Raw genomic sequence first — 23,995 nt, forward strand, 5'->3', positions numbered from 1 at the left:
AATAAAAAAATAAATAAAAAATATTCCTGTGATTAATCTATTCCACGAACAATGAATTTAATGTACAGAGAAGTTTTAAACCTTGGATTGAAATTAGATTTTATGCTCAAGCTTGGTTCAGTTTTTAAGGCTTAATAAAGCCTTACAGAAAGTTAGCTTTGATAATCCAAAGACCTCACTGTGGACAGATGTCACAAGAACTGAGTAACACTGGAAAAAGAAATGACATCTGTTCACAGTGAGGGGTCATCGCTTCTGAAGATTTTTGTCTTTTTAAAAAAAAAAAAAATCTAATTCTGGCTGTTCTCTCTTCTTCCTCCTGTTGTATCGAGGTGATGTTTGATCATCTAAAATAAAAAGGATGCACAGTCAGATGCCACTAGAAGAGATTGAGGAAATGTGATTTCATAATTTTGGATGAACTGATCCTTCTAAAGATAATTTTAACAGACATGCCACATTAACACGGAGAAGACTGGAGGGAGTTATGTACAATATTTTCTTCTGTCCAGTGTGAAAGTTTGGCACAGATGACTTATCTGCAAACCTTGATCCTTTTTGCTTTTAAACGCTGAAAAGAGAGAATTTTAAAAAACTTTTATTTTCAGTTTAGAAGTTAGCATGTGCACCACTGTGCTTTACTTTGAGTATCAGGTATGTTAAATTTTCTGCACCAAGACAGTTTGAGATATGACAATCCTACCTGCCCAGGGTGCCTCCAGCCTGTGTGTAGTACTTGTTGTAGTCCAGTCGCAGTAACAGCTGAGCCAGGTCAGAGTTTATCTGATGATTCCTCACACTTGACAGGATTTTGAACAGTAAGGACGATTGCCGTCTGAAGCCCTGAAATTCAACCGTAGTCGTATTTAACAAGAGATATTTTTTACATGTTCCAACATTAGACAAATAAGGACAAAGTGACTCTACCTTGACCAGGATGTCAAGCTGAGCCGTCCCCCTCTCATCTAGAGAAGCCACAGTCTGACTGACCAGTGAGCAGAAGTTATGGCACAGCTCCAGGATCTCATTCAGACAGTGGAACACCTGAGGACAGGAGCATTCAGACAGTCTGTCAGAAATAAGGATGAATTTTAGTAGCAAGGTAAAATCCAGCATGATGTGGCTTAGGAATTTATACCGGCTTCAGGAGGATGAAGGACTGGGCGAGCAGGTTACTGAGGAAATGGTCGTGGGCCAGTCTGATGCTCTCAAAGTCTCTGGTGGAGTTGATCAGCTGAAGCAGCTGAGAGAACTGAGACTCCAGGACGTCCACCTGAAGACAAACAGCAGGAAAACAACCCAGTGAAAACGCCTCAGCCGAGGGCGCAGGTATGGTCTCAGCATTGGTAAGGACACAATAACCCCTCCACCCCTTCAAAACAAAGAGATAGACTTTTTAATGCCGTCAGTGTTTAACATAAGATCTGAATTTACATTCAGGAATTCCCATATGCAAATTTAATATATGTACATGTGTTGAATTTCCATGTATGAAATATATGTACATGTGAAGTAAAATCATATGCATTTAAAGTATAGCCTATATATGTAAAAATTACATATGAAACCTGTTAAAAAATTGGAACAATATCATATATTGACATATATGTCTAGCTCATAGAAACATGTATTTTAGTATGTCTAAATGTCTATTTGTCTGATGTCTGTTAGACTGTAGGAGGAAGCCGGAGAACGCAGAGAACCCACACTAGCACAGAGAGAACATGTGAACTCCACAGAGAAAGGCCCAGGGTTCGAACCCAGAACCTTTTCCCTGTGAGGTGACACTTCTAACCACTGGACTGCTGAGCCGCCCCATAAATAAATCATCGTATAGTAACGCATAAAAACATAGTACAGTAAGTCATAAAAGATCATTGCATAGCAAGACATGCACATTAGGCCTTACTGTACTATGAAGTTTTTATGACTTATTACATTCATGTATATCATTGTATAGTAAGGGAAAAAAACCTGATGTGCATGTGTTTGGACTGTGAGGAAGCCGGAGTACTCTGAGAGAACCCGAGCTGGCACAGGGAGAACATTCAAACTCCACACAGAAAGGCCAGAGGCCCAGGGGTTCAAACCCAGAACCTTCTCACTCTCAGATTTGTAAACCGAGAGTACAGATTTGCACACGGCTCTTTTTTTCCCCCATTAGATGATCCAATGGGGTCTCAGGAGGAAACCTTCATGTAGCGGACTGTGTTTTTCATTCGGCAACAAAAGAGTCTTTGTGGATTCTGGAAATGTAATGTAATGTAATAGAAATGATATGAGGCCACAACTGGAGGCAGGGCTGCTCTTTAAAACCGAGTGTACACATGGTTTAAAGCCAGTAAGAGAAAACAGTCTAACTTGTGTTGAGGGAAATGTGCGTTCGTACGCATCATTTATACACCTGGCCCCTCCCTCTGTTGTTACCTGTAAGTAGTACTGCAGGTTGTCGATCAAGAACGCCATATGGTTGCGTAGTCTCCACTTAACAGCATCTGTCTGGCTGGACTTGAGGTGTTTCCTCTGCATCTGTAGAGCCCAGCAGTGCTGCAGCTGCGACTGCACCCGCCGCACGCTCAGCAGGTACCTGAACACCACGTTGTACCTGACCACACAGAGGAGAGTGCGCTCACCAGCTGTTCTCAGAATAACCAGACAAATGAATTAAAGCTACAATAGGAAACCAAATGGGTACACACTTCTCCAAGACAGCAGGGGTGAAGAGGATGTGCAGCGGCCACTGGACCTTGTAGGTGAGGCCGAGAGCCGCCCAGCCTGTGGGAGGGATCTCACGAGGGGAGGTGTCCTGTGGGGGAGTGGCTCCGTCTCTGGGGCCTGACCCCTCTGAAAAAAACAGCTGTAATCATCAACTGCTCTTGGATGCTAATTGAATCAGTCATTGTTGACAGAGATAACGAGAATTAGTTCTCAGAATCGATACTGTGCCTCATGAACAACAACACGAGTCAGATAATAATCTTCCAGTGTGTGTAAAGGTTCTGGTTTGGCTGTAATGATTGGTGACTGATCTGAAGCATTTGTTTTAATATGAAAAGATCTCGTGCACAGAAGCTGCAACATTATGTCAGAAAACTGGGATAAAATAATGATTCTTTCAATTTTCAATTAAACCATTGATTATATTTACAACTAAACTTTGTCAAAAAGAAAGTAGTGAAAAATGAGCATCACAGTCTCAGAGCTGAAGGTGATGTCTTCAAATTGTGTGTTTTGTCTGGACATCAGTCCCAAAACACAAAGATATTTGAAATAACAATTACAGAAGAGAGATAAGAGGCAAGTTGTCACATATCAAAAGCTTGAATTGGACAATATCCTTCTTGATGAACAACTTGATCATTATCAAAACAGTTGGAGATTGATTTTGCTGGCAGGTTCGTAAAAGGCTGAATGCTGTTCTCAGTTCGATGATGAAACCACTGGATGGCTCTAAACACAAAGCAAAAAGATAACTTCCTGCTTTATATTCACTTCTGTTAACACGTCATCATCTGGAAGCTTCCCTCCCTCACTCTCCTAAATAAGCTTCATATCATACAAACGAGCTTCGTTCAGCTGCACACCTTTGTTGTCTTTGCCCTGGTAGTCCACAGTGAGGTGCAGCAGAGGCAGGAGGTTGTCGTCGTCCAGTAGCACCTTATGAGCTGCCTGCTGAAACGCCACATTTACATCTGTGGAACAGAAATCACATGACATTAAAATGCATTTGCTTATTTTTATTTTCATTTGTATTTCCAAGTGTTCCCACAGCTAGTTGATGAGTCAAAACTGAAATACACGTTGTCCCTAGTGAGATGTTTTTGATTTGTGTCATATTTGCTCCATCAATTGAAAAAAAAAAAGAACATCTTTATTCTATGGCACATGTCGATTGTTTGTTGGTTAATTCAACAGCTGAATGAATAATCAGTATACACTGTGCATTCTCTGCCATGAGCAGGAACCAGTTTATTTATTGTTCATTTATTTATTTTTAAAACGCTGTTGAACAGTTAGCAGGCACGGCTCAACAAGGCAAGAGAATAACTAAAGAATCCTGCTGTTGCTGCCAGTTAGCAGCTGCTACATGCTCGGCCTCACACCCACTGCTGATGAAACATAATTCAAAGCATCACAGTTGGGTGTGGACACAAGTCCAAAAAAATAGAATACAATATTTTCTCAACATATAAGATTTAATAACCTTTTAGAGAAAGAACATTGTTTTGCAGCTAACTACATGGCCATGACAAAGTTTTCTTTCACCCTCACATTAGTATAAAGACATTGGTGGGGGCTAGCATCATTGCTGCAACATTGCTGTGTCTGTACTGAGCCTTAGTTAAATGCTATCTGACAATGTGTTGGAATCTAATTAAAGAGACAAACCTTCACTTATTCTACTCTTCTAAATAGATCCAAACAACTTTTTAAATCTCTACTTTTTACTTCTGAGATAAAAACATGACACTGCTACTTCTAAGTACTTAGGGGTTAACTGCCTCCTTTTTGCCATGGCGACCATGAGAGCCAGCATTAATTACATTATTTTTATGTTTCCCAATATGTAGCATGGTATTAAGACCAAGGCAACAATTAAACAACTAAACATGCTTTTTGTGCAAAGTAACTACTGAAGATAAAACATTTGACACATTTTAATCAAACATATGAACATTTACCGTGCTCAGTGACGGCTGTTGGGGGCGTCTTCAGCATGTGCTGGGCAAGGTCAATAAAAACCTGGTAGAGCTCCCCACGACCCAGCAAGTAGAAATCTTTAATGATCTGGGTGGGAAAAACACAAACGTCAACAACACTGTTTATTTTGCTCTGATTCACGATCCAGAATTAAGTGTGATGAGCACAAACCTTGAGTTGTTCAAGCAGGTCCGACTCCTCCACCATCAAAGTCCAGAGATGCTGCAAGTCATTCAGATTGTGAGATTTTAATTTTGTCACATCGAGTGTGGTAGGTCACATGGCATTCAGTTAAAAAAAGAAAATTATGCAGTACCACACGAGCTCACCTCCGCCACTGTGCTCCTGATGCGATCGATGAGGTTTTCAAAATCCACCAGGCTGAAAAGAGGCTGCTGTTTGAGTTTGTGCAGCTCAGCAGCAAATATGTCCTCCTGATGCTTCAGTATGGAGCCTGAAATAGACAAAACAATCATGTGTGGTATTGTTTTAGTGACAAAAAGAAATTATGCTTCAACAAGATTTTGGCTTAGATTTATAGTACAATACCAGCTCGAGATGGGCTGTGGTTGTGGTTTTCAAACATCTGGACAGACTCTCCCACAAAAAGGATCTTCTCAGCAACTCGGATGGGAATGTAAGAAGGCAACATCTCTGTTCGCAGGGAGAACTGCTGCAGAGATGGAGCCAACATGTTCTCCTCCTCAATCAGCCTCTGCACAACAACACAGACGGACATAATCAAGACTCTGATTAAAACTGTGCGCTGAGCTCTTCCCCAGTGTTGGATATGGGTCTGTGTCTCTGACTGTGCTTCTCACCAGGTCCTGTAGTTCTCTGAGCTGTTTCCCGCTCAGGCCTCCCAGTCCCAGGTCCTCCTCCTCCTCCTCCTGGTTGGCAGCAGCTCCTCCAGCGCTGGGCCCCTGTTTCACGAAAAACTCCTCGCTTTGGTCCAGCAGCAACCCGTGCAACATCCAAGCTGCCAGCTGCTTGTACATCACACCGTGGCACACTGCAAGAATCCTGCAGAATTGTTTTGGTATCTTAGTGTGACACAGTTAGCATTAATAAGGTGATATGGCAATACAATACACATTGCAAATCAAACATAGCCATAAAATAGTAAAGTAGTTTTTCAAAGAGCAGGAATCAATATTACACTACATTTAAGTTCCTTCCTCCACTCATTTGGAATCACCCACAGTTTGGAGTTCTCACTAAAAATGATTAAGCTTAGCATTAAAGTAACAGTGCTGTGGACTGTCAATCATGACTTGTATGTGTCATCAGAACTGACACCAGAGTGGAAACTAGTGAGTGTGAGGGTCCATCATTCTCCTTCCTCTTCTTCTGTTGTTGTTGTTTAACTACAGGCTAAACTAGTTTAAAGTAGCTAAAGTATCTATTATTCAGATATTTTCAAAAGGTTTTTCAAACTCATATTGCAAAAATTGAAAATTAAATAAATAAAACCACACAAAAAATGATAAATATACAATTTCTACAATGCTTCTACAAGGCTGTACTTACCAGTTACAGGTATTAAGTTATATTTCTATTTAACATTAATATAGTAGTCCAGCCTATTTCTGGACAGATGTAGCCTATGAAACATTTAACATTGGATTAAACTGTGTTTGACATATATTGAGACTGATTTACAGACTTCATTGCTCAAGTGTTTTAGTTCAACATTGTGTGGCGTTGTATTATATTACTGTTGTTATGGGGTAGCCAAAAAACCAACCCATGTTAAATGACAAACAATAAAAATCAATTAGCCATTATTTAAAATCCGCCATCAAAACATCTAGTAAAACAAGGTTATTTGATGCCCCTGCATCAGTAAAAACATCACAAGAGAACACAACTCTTATAGTCCAAATGGAGCTGACTCACTTCTCTAAGGCCATGCGTACAGGAGGAAGACCCCCACAGCTGTGCTTGTACACCGTCTCCAGGATCTGACAGCCATGGATCTACAGCAGCACACACAATACAGAGAGCACACACCTGTCAGGTCTCTTACCCAGCTTTTATTCTAGATAAGGAGATCTAGTTTTCAAGTCATGGCCTCCAAGGCACTCCCTCAGTGCAACCCCAGCTTTTATGCTGTGTTTCAGTCAGTGTTTTTGTTCATTTAGTTTGCATAAAATACATGAACGAGTTACACTACAAGCTTGTTGAGCAAATTTTTACCAAATTTCCACAAAATCTATGTGAATTTCCATCAACTATGACAAGATAACATAATTAATTGAGCACCAGGAACAAGCCCATTATGGCATGTCACTGCTGATTCCCACCTAGGAAAGAACTTGTGTTTTGTCTTATCTTTTTATGGATTTCTTTGATTCATGTGTATCCTGTTGTGTTTTTAAATCAGCTGCTCTGGTGAACATGCATTCTGGAGGCTTTCTGGAGGAGTGGAGCCCTGGAACAATGAATGGCAACATGACATGAATGCTTCATCTACGGCAGAAAAAGCAAAAGGAGGTCTTATCTGAGAAGTCTGTTTCTAACAGCCTTTACAGCATCCTGTCTTTTTTAATATGCCAACATTTCAAACTTTTTTTTATGATGCTTCTGCTTTTTTTTCTGGCATTTCTACTCAGTTTTGGTGGATGGAATTGTGCACAATTTCACCACAAGATACTTGGAAAAAACCCCTCTGTTAATTTAAGTAATCTGGGAGAAGGTTCAAGTGGAATTACTGGGCTAACTTGTGGTTGTATGAATTTATCTGATGAAATATTTTCCCAATCGTGTGAAAACTTTACACCACCCTTAATTTGCATTTCCTTACCTTCTGTGATTTGATAGTTTCTACCACCACCATCACTGAGGGAAACAACAACTGGAACTTGAGAGAAAAAATAAGGTGTTAAGACATTTAAGTAAAAGACTTTCAACTGAGACTAGAATTTATCTCCTTAGGCATTTAAATAATGCTTTACCTGGTCAAGCTTATAATTCACATGGGATATTGTCAGATGTGGATCTCCAAGGAACTGAAACATATACACAAGTTGAATGAGCATCATCTCACATGCTTCACCATTCATTATTAATGGCTGTGTCATCATTTTTACCTCTTGTTCAAGGTCCAGCAGGGTCTGTCTGTACGGCTGCAGCATAGAGTCCAGCCCTGTGCAGAAAGCCCGCAAGTAAATTCCATGAAGTCCAGTCTGGTTGGGCTGGTTCGTGTGATGTTCCTACACAACAACATTATGTGAATTTTTCATTCTATGCATTGGACTAAACAACACTCCTAAACAAAGCCACATGCTTGAAACTAATTGAAAGAGAAATCAAAGGAAGGTTAAAAATGTGTTCAGTTTTTCTTGGAAATTTGCTTAATGGAGAAGAATAAAGTGAGTAAGATGTGTTTGTATTATTACCAGAGAAACCCTGTCTTAGATAAGATAACTTACTGCGTTTCAGATGCAGCCAAATACCAACCGTAGAAATAAAACTGAACTGATACAATGAATTAAGCTTACAGTTTACATCTTAAATGTGTAAAAGTGTTATCATGTAGGACAGGGACTCACTTGTTGATGCACATGGCCAGTGTGTTGTTCTATGAACTCTGTAAAGCGTATGTAATCTGAGCCCAGTTTACAGATCCGGTTGAGGACACTGGTCTCACTGGGGTGAAGGAAAGGCAGGTCCTGGGACACCTGCAGGTGAAACAACATGGTTCATGTTCGAAAAGAGACTCGGTGTGCTTCTAATTCACAAATGTTATTGTGATGCAAAGAATACTAAAAACACCTGCCCTCATGAATGCAAGCACTCCAAACTGCAGCCTCCAAAATTAAATTAGACTGCATTAGTTTTAGCAAGCTGTACCTACTAGAAGTATATAGTATTTGAAGTAAGTATTCCCTCTCTAACCTTAACTATAATACAAAGACAATATCGTCACTTCAACATGACAGGCCTGTTAAAAAGATAAATATTAAAAACTATAAATTACCGTTAGCATGCTATGTTAATTCATAGCGAGTTAATTCAGAAACGTAGCTGTATCACAGTTTTCAGTATTACCTGCAAACCTGTGCGTTTGTTCCATGTGAAAATGGTCCCCGGGTATCCGCTTAACGCTAGCAACAGCTCATGAATCATTTTAATTCAGCTTGAATTGATAAAAAAAAATTGGGAAAATACAATATCTCATTCAGACACCAAAACAAACTGCCGCCTGAGCTGTCGCGGGCTAGAGACGTCACGATCCAAAGCATCACGGGATATATGCGAGTGCTGGTGGCTAGCACTCACCACCGGTTCGTGCTTTCCTCCCTTATAGTTTGCTTCGATTTTGAAGTGTCGCAAAACTAAAAGCGGCTGTTATTATTTTTTATTCGGATTGGTGGCGTTAAGTGACGATAGCAACGGAACCGTTGTTGATTTAAGGCTTAAACGAATCTTAAGCGAGAGTTAGCGTGGAAGTGTTGAGCTAGCGCGGCGCTTCTGGGAAATGTAGTTCCTTGCACAAAAAGTAATTCCTGCGTCATCAATCGGTCATGTAACTAGCTAGGAACACCTCGCAACAGAGAAAGCTTGGTATGTTACAAGATAAAATGGTGACTTCATGTAGACTGTTACTCACATTATTATTACGATTGACAGCAAGTTGTAATTGTTAGCGTGGCCTCTGGTTGAGCTAACGTTCCTCGGCTAGCCGTTTGTTAGTTAGTTGCTAAAGTCAGTTTCTCTCTGGAAAACATTTACTTGTTAGCTTAACTATGCTACAACCAGGCAACAAAACACAGCTGTACGCAGTCTAACGCGCTGAGTAGTAGGTTCACATCTACATCAAGTCTTTTGCAGACGTGTTAGGCTTAATTAGTCTGATTCATGCTAGCTGTACTCACTTGAATGCTACACAAATAAACGATCGAGTGAGGGGTTTCAATGCTTCTTATATCCAGTGTTTGTTATTGCAGGGATGGCGGGGGAGAGGAGCGGAGAGGAAATAGTTTCAGAGTACCTGGGCCAGAACCCGCAGCTGGCCCAGTGGGTCGAAACTCTCAGGAGCTACTGTGAGAGCAACAAACAGTGGTTCGCTCGGAGGGAGTTTATCTTGAGAAACATGGAGGCTTTCCCCACAGTGGAGCCTGGAGTCCCCAGCAGCAGTCTTGACAGGCTGCTCTCTCTGTCCATGGTCTGGGCCAATCACGTGTTCCTCGGCTGCAGGTAAGACACACAGACACAGCAGAACTTCTGAAATCGCAGATTGAGGCCCTGGGGTGAGGAGTGACTTGTCTTTGTTATCTTCCCCTCTCAGTTATCCACAGCCTGTAATGGACAAGATCAAGGATATGGGTGAGGGGATAGTTGTGCAAGACCCTCCAGTTCACAAAACAACAAAAGATGGAGCCATGGCCAAAGGAAAGCGGAGTGCCACAACTGGTAATGTAGTGCACATTTTCAATAAAGCAGACTTGTATGGTACAGTGTACGATGTGGCTGAAATCTTTTTAAGTTAACCAGAAACAGTTCATGTGGACACAGTATGAAAAACTAATAACAACTGGGTGTTTATATTGATACACAATGTTCGCACTACTATTATTTTAATGTTTTAGTTTGTATTGTGATATTTGGTTTTGTTGTGTATCCCACCTTTGATGTTTTTATAATATTAAACAAATCACATACAAATGATCTATCATGAGCACAACAACCTACAGTACATAGTAATAATATTACTAACTTATTAAAAGCTGCAATTTGCTTCTTATGTCGTTTATTGAACACACATGTGACAATTTATAATTTGCCATACACATAATCTTTTTGCCATTCCACTTGAGGAAATGTAATGAGTCCAATGAAAAGCTGTCCCAAAGTAAAAACACATCTGTGATGTTTTTCTGGTTAACTTGAATAGCCTTTATAAGAATTATGACTGCTTACAAGCTATGAATACATAAGATGGCAGGAAAGACTCAACAAACTTTCTGTAGCCTGTTATGGACCACCGACATGTTTCAGTGCTCTTTTCTATTACAGCAGGATGTCAACGTAATTACCTAGATGCAAGTTTTTGTTGTTTAGACACCCACACATGAAGTCTGTTTCCTCATTAAATACTGTTTCTTTGTGCAATCAACACTGTCGTAACTGTTGTGTCATCATTTGCAGAAGGCGATGCTGACAGCTGTGTGAAAAGAGCCAAATGTGGGTCTAATGAGCCTGACAGTCGACCTCCTGGCAGGACAGCCACACGGTCAGTGAGTCAGAAAGCAGGACCTCCTCCACAAGCTCCAGCAGAGCACCAGCCTTTCTTCAACCGCCTCTACAAGGCTGTGGCATGGAAGTTGGTCTCGGCAGGGGGCTTCGGTCCCAACCTGGACCATTTTGAAATACTTCGTAGCTGTGTAGAGTCATGTAAACAGACCCTGACCTCCGTGTTTGTGCCACTGAAAGACATCACAGGCCTCCCTGCAGGTCGCACACAGAAGGAAGGCCACGTGTGTGAAATTCGCTGTCAGACTGTCTACATGGGCACAGGATATGGGCGGGATGAGGCTGCTGCTAGAGCCATGGCTTCCAAAGAAGCCCTAAAAGTCTTTCAGGGGCGAAAAGTGACAGTAAAGATCTGTAGACGGAGATACAAAGGGAAAGATGTGGAGGATTTGATGTTGTTGGACGAGCAGCCTCGGAGTCAGGGCTTTCCTCCTGCACTCAGCTACCCTTTTCTGGACGAGCAGCTGGAGGATGGTTCTTCGTAGAGAAGACAGACTGTGACATTTGCCCTGCTGTGATCCCAGTCGGAGCATCGACAAGTGGCATTTACTGAATGGAGCTACTGAAGGAATTCATAACTGTGTCAGGACCAAACTGTTATGCAGCTGAACATCAACTAGACTTGAGAATCATTAAGTACCTAGACCATTAACTATCATGACACATTTCCCACATTACTTTAGTGTCATAACACAGGTGATTCGTTATTTGACAAAAATCTGTGATAAATCACCAAAACAGGAAAACAAAGTCCTTAAATCTGCAAAAACCAAGAATCTTATACGGTATTGACTACATATTCCACCTCTTTCAGTTTTACAAAGTTTTATAGACAACAGTGTAACAAAGTGCGTGGAATTAGAGCATGTGCCATCATTTAAAAGCCAAACAGCCATAAACTGGCAAAAAGCTCAACTGTCAGAGGGCGAAACAGTTTAAGAGTTAAGATAAAGGCAGCTTAAAATGCCACCTTAATAAATTAGAACATTTTACTTATGTGATTATTTGTCCCAATTTTTTTTTTTTTTTTTATACTCCAAACCACTCACTTTGTTGCATTTTTGGTTTGTTTAGATTACCACTATTCACTTACAAGGGAAACAAAAGTCACATGAACAAACTAATTACTTGTCTTTTACAGTTTTGATCACCTGCCGTTCTGCCATGGTACAGATTTTGGCAGCAGGATGCAGTCAAAACTAATACAGTCACTGTAACTTTTCCTGAACATGATGGACTTGTCTGTTATGTGCATACCAGTTGAGAATACAAACATACCTGAATATTAAGTATCAAACCAAACTTTATTTTGATACTTTAGTTTCTGTAACTATAAGTGACTGTTGGAATGTCAGATGTCAATATTTTTTTAATATTTGTTCCCATTAACCCAGTCAATTTTAGGGTTGTCGCTTGAGACAGGTTGGAGTTGCATTCCCTAATGATCCGCACTTTAATTGTGTTAACACAGGACTGGGCCTTGCTTGTCTTTTTTAAGCCAGAGAAATGGTGGTGATCCAAGTTGTGTAATACGAGCTCCAGTCAGTCCAGTTCTTGATTAAAACTAGGAGTTCAGTTGTTATCTTCTGAACAGTGATTTAACAAATAACCACACACAGAGTTTCTGCGGTCAGAGTAATGCAAAGTTTTGATGGTTTGAGTTTCATTTCACTGCATATGTGCAGAGTTTTCAGCTTTTGTGTTCTTTTCAATGACTTGACCAGCTACAGTACCCATCATACTGTACACAGAAGTACTAACGGCTACTGCTTTTATTTTATTTCATTTAAAATAATTATTAGTTGAATGATTAAAAAACCAAAACAGCGAGACCCACACTATGTTGAAAATATTGGGGTGTCATAATTAAGAATATTCATTTGAACACAGTTAAATCCAGTGTGTACAGTTATGATGTGTTTGGGGGTAAAGTGCTGCTGTGATGTGATTTTTTTGTTTCTTGATTTCCAGTCCAGTTGAAGTTGAACAGGTTTGCATTGAAGTGTGAGTATCTACACTGTTCTATGTTACTGTACGTTTACACCAGTGGTCCTGTTTCTATATATTTTTTAAATAAACATAATTTAAGCAAGTCACGTTTATTTGGTTTTCTTCTGCAGAGAACGGCACCAAGCATTATCATGACTGCACAGTTATTCAAAGAACATTTAATAAAAAATAAACCAAGATTTTAAACAATTATATAACAGCAAACAACTATTTCCTGTGTAAAGATATAGTGGCTTCCTGAGCAGAGAATGAAGTCACACCCCCGCTGAATGTGTTGTGATCTGAGTTGCTCTGTTCTTTGTTTTGGTATCAGGTCTCAAAAGATCCGTCTGCAGCCTGCAACAGTCACAGTTACACCTATTTCACATTACATCGGGCGCGTGCATGTTAGTGCATGTAAGAGTCCCTCCCTCATTAAACCATTGGCTCTTCCCACGTTTATAAACACTCAGGCACCGCCCACAGGTAAGATGGCGGTGAACTACCACTGTTCAGGTTGAAGCTACCTGCCAGAATTTCCTCCACTGAAGAAACCATGTTTTAATCGTAAAAGGCCTAATAAAGGCTAATATAAATGGTTTTTACCGGCTCAGTGTTATTCTTAAATCCCCTGCAGTTTAGTCCAAGGCTGAATTTCTTTCCCAGTTCAACTGTGGCGCCAATACTGGACTATAACAGCCCCAGGAGCCGCTAAAGGAACCGGCCTCTCTTCTCCTCCACGTGTAAGTAACTTCACGGCTACATGATGCTAAATGTCTGTTTTCATTAGTGACCGCTACATGGCAACGTTAGCTTAAACTTACTGTTTCCGATGCTATGCATGTGTTTTGGCACATGTTGCTATCGCTAGTTAGCTAACTGTCAGTGTTGCTGTGCTGTCAGCTGATGGTTTACACGAGGTAACTTTATTCACTTCTTGCTGTGAGTTTGACGGCCAGCTTTTACCGCTGCACGAGGATGTTAAGAAACACCTTGCTGACTGGGGGACGTGAGGTTTTTTTGGCTGAAGGAGCGTTTGTTTTGGTCTGAAATGCTGGTGGTTCAGTGCGACATCTAGTGGGAGTGACGGTCGCTTACAGAGCATTTAACTTAATTCACTTGGAGAATTGCTGACAACTGCAAAACGTAATTCTTGGGAGTTTTATATGTTGAATTATGTCACATACTGCCTCTCATTAGTGATGATTGGCAAGTTTAGACACCCGTGAATAGGATGACGCAGTTCCTCATTAGAGATGGTTAAATAGATGTTAGCGGTGCCGGATCAAATAATTATAAACTAAGTGATTTGAGTGACATTCATGCCTGACCTCCCCCCACGGAAGAAACGAAGCTATTGTTTATATCAACAGGACGCCTTCGGCCTCATCAACACAGTTGACCCGGCTGTTTATTCACATGGCTGCACTGTGATTCTTCAGTAGACAATGTGAACACGAGGACTGCTATGATCCGGAAACATGGCTGATGCTTAAAATAAGCTATTTCCTACTCTGTGGTGACAGGTGGACATGTCACGTTTGTGTACGCAAGAGGAGCTTATGGTTATGTCAGTGTCTTCCTGTAAAAACCTTATATTATTGGGGATTGTACAAATCAGGGTTTGTTTTGATCAAACTAATAATAAGGACACTTACAACACTTTAAAGCACCAACTTTCAGAATAAAAAATGGTTGGCGTGTGAGCAGTGGTACACTCTTATGAAGGGACTTTCTCCTACTTACAGCCAAGTGTAAAAGTCACATTTAAGAGCAACTCTCAAGTGATCGCATGTATGACCGGAGAAAGAATAATAATATATAATAATATATTATAGAATAATAATAATCAGATATAGACAGACCAAACATCTGCTATATTGTACATGCTGTTCAATGACAGAATGTAGAAACTGCCAATGTGTTCGTCTGTGAGTGTTGTAGAAGAGGGCAGGTAGCTTGTTAAATGGCTATAAAATTACGAGAGCACAGATGTATTAGGGATGATTGAATGCTACAGACATGACCAGACTTGTGGTGTTGTATATTGTGGCTTTTTTTGTTACTCTTTAACTCAGAAGACATCAACGTTCGCCAGATGATTCATAATTTTTTTCAATTCATAGACGGCCTTATACAGAAAATTCCACAACAGGAGGTAGATCAATAGTTTTTATTCTTGTGTGAGGAAAAGAGAAGGTTTTTTACATGCATCTTTACCGTATGTCCAAAATTTAGCTTTTAGCAGTTTGATAAATATGATCAAACCATGCTCCAACTAAAGCTTCCCAGTCTGTATTTCACCCTTATAGAATGTGTATTTTCAATTTCTAAACAGCGAACAGTATCATGTCATGGAGGTCACATTTTGGAAATATACTTATATAGTTTTATACAGTTGGTCTCAGGCTGCACCACTAGAGGGCAGCAGTGCTTATTATGTGATTCTGAACTTTACAGTGGGACTTCCTGTTGTCTGTGTCTTCATGGGATCCCAGTCTGACTCCATGATGTTGAGATCAGGGCTCTGTGGGGGGCAGACCATCTGTTGAAGGGCTCCTTGTTCTTGTCTCTGAAGTTCTTTATGACTCTGGCTGTTTGTTTGGGCTTGTTGTTCTGCTGCAGAATTAATTTGGGACCAATCAGACGCCTCCCTGATGGGTTCTTGTGGTGGATAAGAATCTAAACATCTAAAGTGCCTCAAACTTCTGCACAGTATGGTGTAACTTCACCAGGATTATTCTCTGTTTGTAATAAAATGTGAAACTTAATATTTCCACTGAAATATGAATCCATCTCCATGTAAACTGATCTAAGGTCTTTTAAGTCCCAAAACAAAGAGACATTACCTAACAACCCAGACACGCTGATATAAAGTATCGCATACTAAAATGATAAAGTGCAGTGTAACATAAAGTACAGTATCTCAATCTACCCTGATTCTTTGTGGTGTACTTACTTGTTGTTCTCGAACATACACGTGTCATGATAGTCTGTGGTATTTTGGAGTAGCATGTGATGTGTTATGCTACTTTTTTGTGGTACTTTTATTTACATTCGTTGGCATTTTTTTTTTTGGTACCATGCAGTACACTTTGTCAAAGGCTTTGTGATATTTGTTGGTAGATTATAGTACTTTGCAGGAGCCTGTGATGTGTATTGGTCAGCTTAATGAAACTTTGCTTTATGGAACATTTTTAGTAGTTTGTGGTTGTGGTACTTTTTTTTTTGCAACACTTTGAGGCGCTTTGTGTTATTATGGTACTTTGTGGCACATATTGTTGTAGTTTTTATACATTATGTTACAACAGTAGTGTGTGATGAGTCTTAATAAAAGAGAACTTATTTATTTTGGTTCTTTGTAGAACCTTTTATTGCAGTTTGTACAGATTGTGCCACTTTTTGATTATGGTGTGTGGTTTGTTTCTGGTGCACCTTTTTGTAACTTTGTGGCCCTTGTTACTTTGGTATGTCTGTGAAGTGTGTGTTATTATTGGTACTTTTTAGTACACTTTGGGCACATTGTGATTCTTTGTAATACCTCATTCACCACCTTGTGTTTTCTTCAGTGTCAGTAGTAATTACTGCTTTTTGTGATACCTTTAAGTTTATTTTGGTATTTTGTTCTACTTATATGCTTTGTGATAGTAAATGATTCTTTTTGAAATCCTATATTGTAATTTGTGGTGTTTTAAAGGTGCATTATGGTACCTTGCATGTGATTTGTTTTAGTAACACTAGAGACTGGACTGTCCTGTCTTTGATTTAATATTATATTTTTCATTATATCTTCCATTTATTGGAGAGTAACAAGAAGAGGAATAGTGGTAGTAACAGGTAAAGAGAGGGGTATGACATTCAGCAACATTGATTTATTTATTTGTATCTTTCATGAGGAGTGATAATAACAGTCATGGCCATCACATTACATGAGGTTTGTACTGTATATGCAGACACACAACAAGAGGTCTGTGAGCATGTGCACATATTATTGTTCACACCTTTATAAATCAATTTAAATGCTTCAAGCATTGTCTGGTGTTGATATATTGTGTGTGGTTTACACCCAACAACGTCATTCTCAGAGAGTAATCTCTATTTCAGACTGTATCATTTGTCACCTGCTCTTGTGTCTCCATCCATCACACGCTCAATCATCCCATGCCTCTTCCTCTTTTTCAGTTTCTCTCTGTTGTCCGTCACTATCCCGGTTTTTCATTCTGTAGTTCACTGTCAAATTATCGCACACAAACAATCTCTTCTCTCAATCGGCAATTGCTGCAGGTTTGAACTGTCTCAATGTGTGAAAAAAAGCCCTTATCCACGCATGCAATCTCTATCGGCATTGGAGGTAATTCCCCCGAGGAATCAATAACAAATCCCCGCTGTCTGGAGAAAGTAATACTGTTCAGGAATAAGATAAACAGTCTTATTGTCAGTGTAACCGCCATGAATGTTTCTAGTTGTTCAATGGTTTCTGAAAGTGTTTCATAGAGGAAAGATGGTGAGATTTTCTCAATCTGTGGATGGCTGAATATAAAACATGCGAACATGACCAATATTAAAGTTAAGTTTTCATCAACAGCAAAACAATCTAAAGCAATGCAAGTAGTAGTGCTACTGGATGAGTGTTTTTTTGTCGAAATAAGATTTTACGCTGTGTGCACAAACTAATCTCTGATGTTGAGAGTGTATCTAGTGGGAGCAAGTGAGTACAAGTTTCATTCCTGACAGCTTCCTAGCACTTATTATACTTATACTTATATAAAATAGTCACCAATAACTCTCAGGTCACTAAAGGTAATAAAACTTTATTACTTCATTTTCTCCCATTTTGAGGAGGCTGTGTGCATCTTATGCAGGCAAGCTGAACGATAGAGATGTGTGTGTTCTTGATTAATCTTAAATTTATGCACACAACATATGAATGCTTTTCAAAAAAGATAAATAACTTATTAAAATAACCTATAAAAATAAAAATGCATACAAATTTCACCTAAAATGACAAAACAAAAACAAACATTAACATAAATCAACATGTTGGACATATTAAGAATTTGACCTCATGATGGTGCCAGATGAAAAGTCATTAGAGTCATTATTCCTCTTCTTGAACATGCCCAGGAAAATCCATGCTAATCTTCTGATGAGATTTAGATATTTCCTGTTTAAATGGGCAACAAAACAAATAGGACTCGTTCTCCAGCAGCCAGGAATGACCTGTGTTTGGGGAGATATTTCACTCTGGATCAATATGTTAGACTGGTGAATACATGCACCAGCTGATATTGTCATGTGGCACGCTGATACAGTGGTTAGCAGTGTCACCTCACAGCAAGAAGGTTCTGGGTTCGAACCCTGGGGCCTTTCTGTGGGGAGTTGCGTGTTCTCCAGGTACACCGGCTTCCTCCCACAGTCCAAGTCCAAAGCCATGCACATTAGGTTAAAGGGCAGGTCTAAAGTGCCCATAGGTGTGAATGTGTTGTTTGTCTCTATATGTCAGGGAAATATTAAATATATAGAATTATTTTCCAGGAAATAACAGGACAAACAGGAAAAGGTGTCTGGTTAGTTTGATCGACAGCACAAACTGCAGTCCGCCTTTAGCTCCATGTGTACTTCCATAATGATAACACGCACATCCCGAGTGTACACACACACACAGCCAAGCAAAAACGGACTAGGTAAACATTTTGTACTTGTCTCCACTGTATTATTGATGACTGCTGACAGAGGAAGGTTGGATAAGAGATAAGCACAGTGATGTGGAATACGATGATGCTGCCCAAGCTGCAAAAAACAGAGCGCCTGAAAAATCAAGTCAACTGAAACATCAGTGAGGAGTCAAGGAAAACATCAGGTAACTTAAGACAATAATTTCAATCACCAAATCTCAGAAGGGACTTTAGTGTCAGTTGTCCATGTGCAGCGTGCAAATTATACAATGACAATCCCGAGGTCGAGTTTTCCTCTGGGGGGAAAGGGAACCCAGCACGGTGCAGGCGCACGCTTCAGTGAACTGTCCTTACACTATTATGCTTGTTTAACTAAAGCTGTCAAATAAATGTAGTGGAGTAGAAAGTTCAATATTTCCCTCTGAAATGTAGTGGAGTGGAAGTATAAAGTAGCATGAAATATGAAATACTCAAGTACAAGTACCTCAAAATTGTACTGAAGAACAGCACTAACAGTGAGTAGATGTACTTAATAACTTCCCACCACTAATACAATAACTTAGCCCCCAACACACATGCATTTTAATATAGTTCAATTCCCCAACCAACAGCCTGTTATAAAAGGTAAAAGACTAAACCACCTTAAACACACAAAAGACTATTAAAATAAAATAATAAACTCTATATTGATGTCAAAATGCATCCAGCAACTAATCCTCCATTGTTTCACTGCTCATGAATTTCGCTAAAATGAGATATTAATTTTTTAAGTATAAGTATAAGTAGCAATACTAAATTTAAAAAATACCCCATTATGAATCAAAGCCCTGGATTCAAAATGTAACGTATATAAACTTAAGTAAAAGCAATAAATATTAGCAGCAAAACATACAGCCATCAAGAATAAAGGACTCATTATGCAAAACAGCCCCTCTCAGTTTGTATTATTAACAGTGACAAGAAAAAGTCAGTTACCCCTTGGAAAAAAACCTGGTTTTCTGCATTAATTGGTCACCCTGACATTATCCTGTAGGACATGCTGTCAAGCTGTCCAGGCGCAGAGGCAGCAAAGCCCCAAATCATGACACTGCTGCTCCCTCCACCCTACTTCACCTTTGGGATGATGTTTCCATGTTGGTGTGCAGTGCCCTTTTTACAGCATACACACTGCTGCATGTTGTTCCCTCACATACTTGCAGCTACACTGTGAATTTTTGAATGATATTTTCATAAAATTTCATACATAAATAAAGATAATTCCAAAGGGTTCACTTACCTCTTTTTGCTACTATATATTATTGGATTATTATTATTATTATTGCAGGTAAGCGTAATTTTAATGTTGTTCTGGTGATTGTTGTTGTTGTAACTGCTGGCTGGTTTAAACTGATGGTAATTTTTGTATGTAAAATCTTAATCTGCGCAGTAGCTGTAAGATAATGCACTGCAGTCCTCAACTTGAGTGAATTAGTGTTACTTAGAGTTACTTTCTGCCATTTTAACACTGAACTCACCATTTCAGACAGAAAATACTTTTTATTGTATTTGTTCACCTTTGGGCTGAACTGTATTTTCGTTACAGTTGATGCACTTAATACAACACACAGTATGCGGTAGTAGTAGGCGCCAGTTTTCACCTCATAAGAGGGATTTCTGGAGAGTTGAAGCGAAACAGTTGGCGACAGCTTTGTTGAATTTTTGAAAACATTCCACAATTGATGATCTCAAAGGTCCTATATTTTAAGTTTTGATATCCACAAGTAAATATATTTGTGGTTTTAAGCACCAAAAAACATCAGTGTAGTTTTACATCTCCTCTCTCAGGTTTCTCTCTGGAGTTCTAGCAACAACAGGTCAGTCAACCAATCAGAAGAGAGGAGGCTTTGAGCCTCATGGTTCATTTTAAAGCTCGGCTCACAGGCTGTGAGTATTTCTCTGTGAACTGAGCGCTTTAATACTTTCACAGTATTAATATAGAACCTAGACCTGCTTTATAATGAAAAAAGACATGGGACATGGACGTCTCACTACTACAATCATAAGGTACGCTGTGAAGGCAGCAGGGCAGCTGTAGCTCTGGAGGTAGAGCAGGTAGTTCAGTTATTTGCAGGGTGGGAGGGAGGCAGATGTAAAGATCCCTTCCAGAGGGGAAAATACTCTTTGTATAATAATTTGTCTCTGATATGGTTTTAAATTATGGCAAAAAAAATCCTTCTCCCATATTGAAAAACAATGCAAATTCTATAAATGCAAATACTATTCATTTCAAAACTACTGGACACAAGATGACTTTAAAATCATTCCTGTTTTGATATTAAGCTTGGTTCTGCAAAAGTTATGTAACTAAATCCTACATGTGTTATACCCACCATGGATTCAGATTTAAGGTGAGCACAAAGAAGCAGATGAATGTGAAAACAAACTGCACAGTAAAGCTCCAACATCCGTGTGAAGGAAGCAGTAAAGTAAAACACAGTTTAAGACTTTAAGTCGAAACTGGCAAACACATCTTTGATATGACGTTAATATATTTAATTTTAGATCACTCTGAACCTGAGTGGGACGCTCAGTGTTTTGGGTTTTTTTTTTGGCGTGGTGACAGAGTGACTGAGACGTGACAGTCACTCTCTGGTTCATGTTTCCTCTGCAGCGGAACGAGCTTCCATTTAAAGCCCCCTCCCCAATGGAGCAGTTTTGCCGCCCCCGGGAGGTGTGACGTCACAGATCGCGGTCACAGCAACGTCATTGTTCAAATATTGAATGAACAAAAAACAAAAAAAATAGAAAAAAAAGCAAGACATGCGCGTTATATAACTGATTCCAAGCCAGCAGAGTTATTACATTTTAAAAGAACAAGCGGCCACTCAACTGCTTTACAAAACAACATGATCCACACTTTATTACTGTTATTGTCATACACAAAACATTCATCTGAAACTAAAGTTCAAAAGACAGTTTGGATTTGTCCTGACGAAGAATCACGATGATTTTCCCATAATATTGCTGTTAAGACTTTACAGTGTGTATGTGGTCCTCAGGTGAATTTACTGTGCATTATGGGTTATTTCTTAGCTCCTACTACATCACAACAATGATCCTGTGGTTCTCCTACAGACATAAAGTGGCTCTGAATATTTACAGTAACTTTATTGGTCTTGATGGTTTCCTCATCTCCTGTCCATCACCACAATATCCGTATAGTTTTTCTTTGATAATATACTTTTAAAATATATTCTTATCATAGAACTACTATAGTTTATTTCGTAAGGGTGGGGCAGTCACCCCACCTGCTCCTCGGCTGCATCATAAAAAAATATGACAGTAATTACAAAGCAATGGAGAGACAGTTTTTTCCGACCCTCCATCTCACTGCAACATTCAGATGGTTGAGATCAGATCATAAGCACTTCAGCAGGAAAAAGTTACAGAAAGCTCCCCGGGGACAGTCGCACATCTTCCCGATCCGAGCGCCTTTTCTCACTGCGCACTGCTCCCCGACATCACACTGACAGAGAGAGAGAGAGGGGGGGGGGGGGTCATTTCTACTTGCTGCGCCACCAATATCAATATCAATAAATAGGATATATGTGAACAATACCGTGGGGACTTGGCCAAATTTCTTCTCCCACATAGGCAGTCGTTTAGCCTGCAGCTTTTCCAGAACTTCTTGGAGAGCTCCAAGCTGCCAGGAAACATAAACACAGCAAACGTGCTTCATTAATGTACCTTTTGTTTGATTTTATTTTTATTTTATTTTTAACAACGGACATATACATATTAGTGTGTCATATGATCAATTAAGAGAAATGCAAAACGATTGAAAATCTGTGGTCTGTCGGCAAGGACATGGAGGTATGAAGGTGAAGGTAAACATTTTCATTTGCAAAATAGATTTCAGCAAAAAGGTGAGATTCTGGTTAAAATGGCAAAACTTTTATGACAAAGTGAGAAATGTTACATGAAGGTGAAAATCTTAAATTCATGCATTTCTGAATGGAGAAATTTGGCTCATTTTAAGGTGGTCACGGTGTTTTAACACAGTGTCACTTAGATTCAAAGTGAGTAACGTGCAAAAGAAATTTAATAAATTACAAATTGATTTGATAAAATAATGAAACGAAGAAGGAAAAAAAAGGAAAAAGTTGCGGAATGAAAGCGGAGGTGTAAATCTTACCAGCTGCTTCTCGCTGGTCAGGTTCGGACCTTTGGGGTAGAAGTCCCGCAGGGCTCTGGGGCTCAGCTCCTCCTCGGACTCGCCGTCCAACACCTCGGCTCCAGCGGCGCCGGAGAGCAGCAGCAGTGCGCAGAGGAGCGCCCCGCTGAGCAGCCTGGAGCTCTGCATGGTCCTGATGTGCGGCAGCATGTGGCCCTTTCCCCGTCTCAAATAGTCGCTCAGCTCGCGCCAAACACCTTTTTATCTGACTCCTGCCATCTGCTCGCTCCACCTTATCCTTTGATTTTTTCTTTTTGTCATGCGTAACAGCTGCCTTGGGTGAGTCATCCCGTAAAAGTTGCTGGGCAAAATATGCCTCAAAAAGTCAACAACAACAGCAGCATCGTTACTGGTAAAGTAATGGATTACTCGTTACTAATTGTAAAGTGATGAGGTAATTTCTGTTGAGCTTGATGAGCATTAAGGGAACTAGCCGATTTGATTTTTTTTTTTATGTCTGCATCTGTAATTTCTGTTATTATTGGATTCATTTCGGTTTAAACAGAGATTCTCAATCATCACTCTTTTACAGCCTCAAGGAATCAATCTAACTTTAATAAGAGCAAGGATGTTCTCCTATCAGCCAGCAACTCTGAGAACGCTGCTTTATTTAGTATTCCATGTAGATCAGCAGTAAATTACAATATATCACTTTTCCATTATTACCTCAGAATGGCAATTGCAGCCTCTCCTGCATTTACACTTGGTGACTCAGTCAGTTTCTCTCTGCTGTAAATGTTAAAAAAAAACAAAAAAACAAATGGTGCTGATGTTAAAATGTTCTTGTTATTCTCTCTTTTGTAAAAATCAGCCAAGATCCTTGTATGAAAGTCGGGGTTTTTTTTAATTTAAAAATTGGATCGTTTTTATGTATTTAGCTTTAATCTTAATCTGTGCAGGGACTGACTGGCTGACAGATTTTTGATTACCAGCTGCAATCGAGCCGTTATTGGAAGGGAAGGGGTGATTTGTCAAACCACTGAAGTCATTTCTCTAGAGGGTCATCTCATTAGTAACAAACACTAATTAGCAGAGTCACATTTTTTACACATCTATGAAGAAATAGGTAGAAAATTACTTATTATACAGTGTTAGTTTACAAAGCATAAAACATGTCTTTAATAGCATCATAATGAACCTGTAATCTAAAGGATTAAAT

The 23,995-nt window shown here is 39.6% G+C and overlaps 3 protein-coding genes across 5 annotated transcripts; 1 reads left to right on the forward strand and 2 right to left on the reverse strand.

Moving 5' to 3' along the window:
- Positions 1 to 280: 280 nt before the first annotated feature.
- tubgcp4 (tubulin, gamma complex associated protein 4) lies at positions 281 to 8,948 on the reverse strand. Its single transcript, XM_056369868.1, has 18 exons — positions 8,755 to 8,948; positions 8,256 to 8,384; positions 7,794 to 7,916; positions 7,659 to 7,712; positions 7,508 to 7,564; positions 6,601 to 6,680; positions 5,523 to 5,724; positions 5,251 to 5,416; positions 5,031 to 5,155; positions 4,873 to 4,923; positions 4,683 to 4,788; positions 3,585 to 3,692; positions 2,700 to 2,844; positions 2,428 to 2,605; positions 1,139 to 1,273; positions 928 to 1,044; positions 704 to 843; positions 281 to 571 (listed from the first exon to the last, which is right to left on the reverse strand). The coding sequence occupies exons 1-18, from the start codon at positions 8,830 to 8,832 to the stop codon at positions 565 to 567; spliced, it is 2,001 nt and encodes a 666-aa protein (XP_056225843.1). The 5' UTR covers positions 8,833 to 8,948; the 3' UTR covers positions 281 to 564.
- Positions 8,949 to 8,957: 9 nt separating this feature from the next.
- cdkn2aip (CDKN2A interacting protein) lies at positions 8,958 to 13,051 on the forward strand. 3 transcript variants are annotated; one of them, XM_056370016.1, is made up of 4 exons: positions 8,958 to 8,990; positions 9,654 to 9,903; positions 9,995 to 10,119; positions 10,855 to 13,051. In XM_056370016.1, the coding sequence occupies exons 2-4, from the start codon at positions 9,656 to 9,658 to the stop codon at positions 11,442 to 11,444; spliced, it is 963 nt and encodes a 320-aa protein (XP_056225991.1). In that variant the 5' UTR covers positions 8,958 to 8,990; positions 9,654 to 9,655; the 3' UTR covers positions 11,445 to 13,051. The 3 variants fall into 3 exon arrangements, with proteins under 3 accessions (XP_056225991.1, XP_056225951.1, XP_056226033.1); XM_056369976.1 differs by lacking the exon at positions 8,958 to 8,990 and adding an exon at positions 9,022 to 9,270; XM_056370058.1 differs by lacking the exon at positions 8,958 to 8,990 and adding an exon at positions 9,304 to 9,505.
- An 8,441-nt stretch (positions 13,052 to 21,492) lies between these two features.
- cart3 (cocaine- and amphetamine-regulated transcript 3) lies at positions 21,493 to 23,059 on the reverse strand. Its single transcript, XM_056377870.1, has 3 exons — positions 22,798 to 23,059; positions 22,222 to 22,305; positions 21,493 to 22,128 (listed from the first exon to the last, which is right to left on the reverse strand). Exons 1-3 carry the CDS (start codon positions 22,984 to 22,986, stop codon positions 22,021 to 22,023), a joined length of 381 nt encoding a protein of 126 aa, XP_056233845.1. The 5' UTR covers positions 22,987 to 23,059; the 3' UTR covers positions 21,493 to 22,020.
- Positions 23,060 to 23,995: the final 936 nt, after the last annotated feature.

The sequence above is a fragment of the Seriola aureovittata genome, chromosome 1, assembly GCF_021018895.1.
Source record: "Seriola aureovittata isolate HTS-2021-v1 ecotype China chromosome 1, ASM2101889v1, whole genome shotgun sequence".
Taxonomy (NCBI): domain Eukaryota; kingdom Metazoa; phylum Chordata; class Actinopteri; order Carangiformes; family Carangidae; genus Seriola; species Seriola aureovittata.

Excerpts from the sequence above, each read along its gene's own strand:
- tubgcp4 (XM_056369868.1), bottom strand. The coding sequence starts at position 8,832 with ATGATTCATGAGCTGTTGCTAGCGTTAAGCGGATACCCGGGGACCATT. Across the intron at positions 5,156-5,250 it reads CCACAGCCCATCTCGAGCTG|GCTCCATACTGAAGCATCAG; the intron begins GTATTGTACTAT and ends TGTCTATTTCAG. Across the intron at positions 2,845-3,584 it reads CCAGGGCAAAGACAACAAAG|AGGGGTCAGGCCCCAGAGAC; the intron begins GTGTGCAGCTGA and ends TGTTTTTTTCAG.
- cdkn2aip (XM_056370016.1), top strand. The coding sequence starts at position 9,656 with ATGGCGGGGGAGAGGAGCGGAGAGGAAATAGTTTCAGAGTACCTGGGC. Across the intron at positions 9,904-9,994 it reads CACGTGTTCCTCGGCTGCAG|TTATCCACAGCCTGTAATGG; the intron begins GTAAGACACACA and ends TTCCCCTCTCAG. Across the intron at positions 10,120-10,854 it reads AAAGCGGAGTGCCACAACTG|AAGGCGATGCTGACAGCTGT; the intron begins GTAATGTAGTGC and ends CATCATTTGCAG.
- cart3 (XM_056377870.1), bottom strand. The coding sequence starts at position 22,986 with ATGCTGCCGCACATCAGGACCATGCAGAGCTCCAGGCTGCTCAGCGGG. Across the intron at positions 22,306-22,797 it reads TGACCAGCGAGAAGCAGCTG|CTTGGAGCTCTCCAAGAAGT; the intron begins GTAAGATTTACA and ends GTTTCCTGGCAG. Across the intron at positions 22,129-22,221 it reads AATTTGGCCAAGTCCCCACG|TGTGATGTCGGGGAGCAGTG; the intron begins GTATTGTTCACA and ends TCTCTCTGTCAG.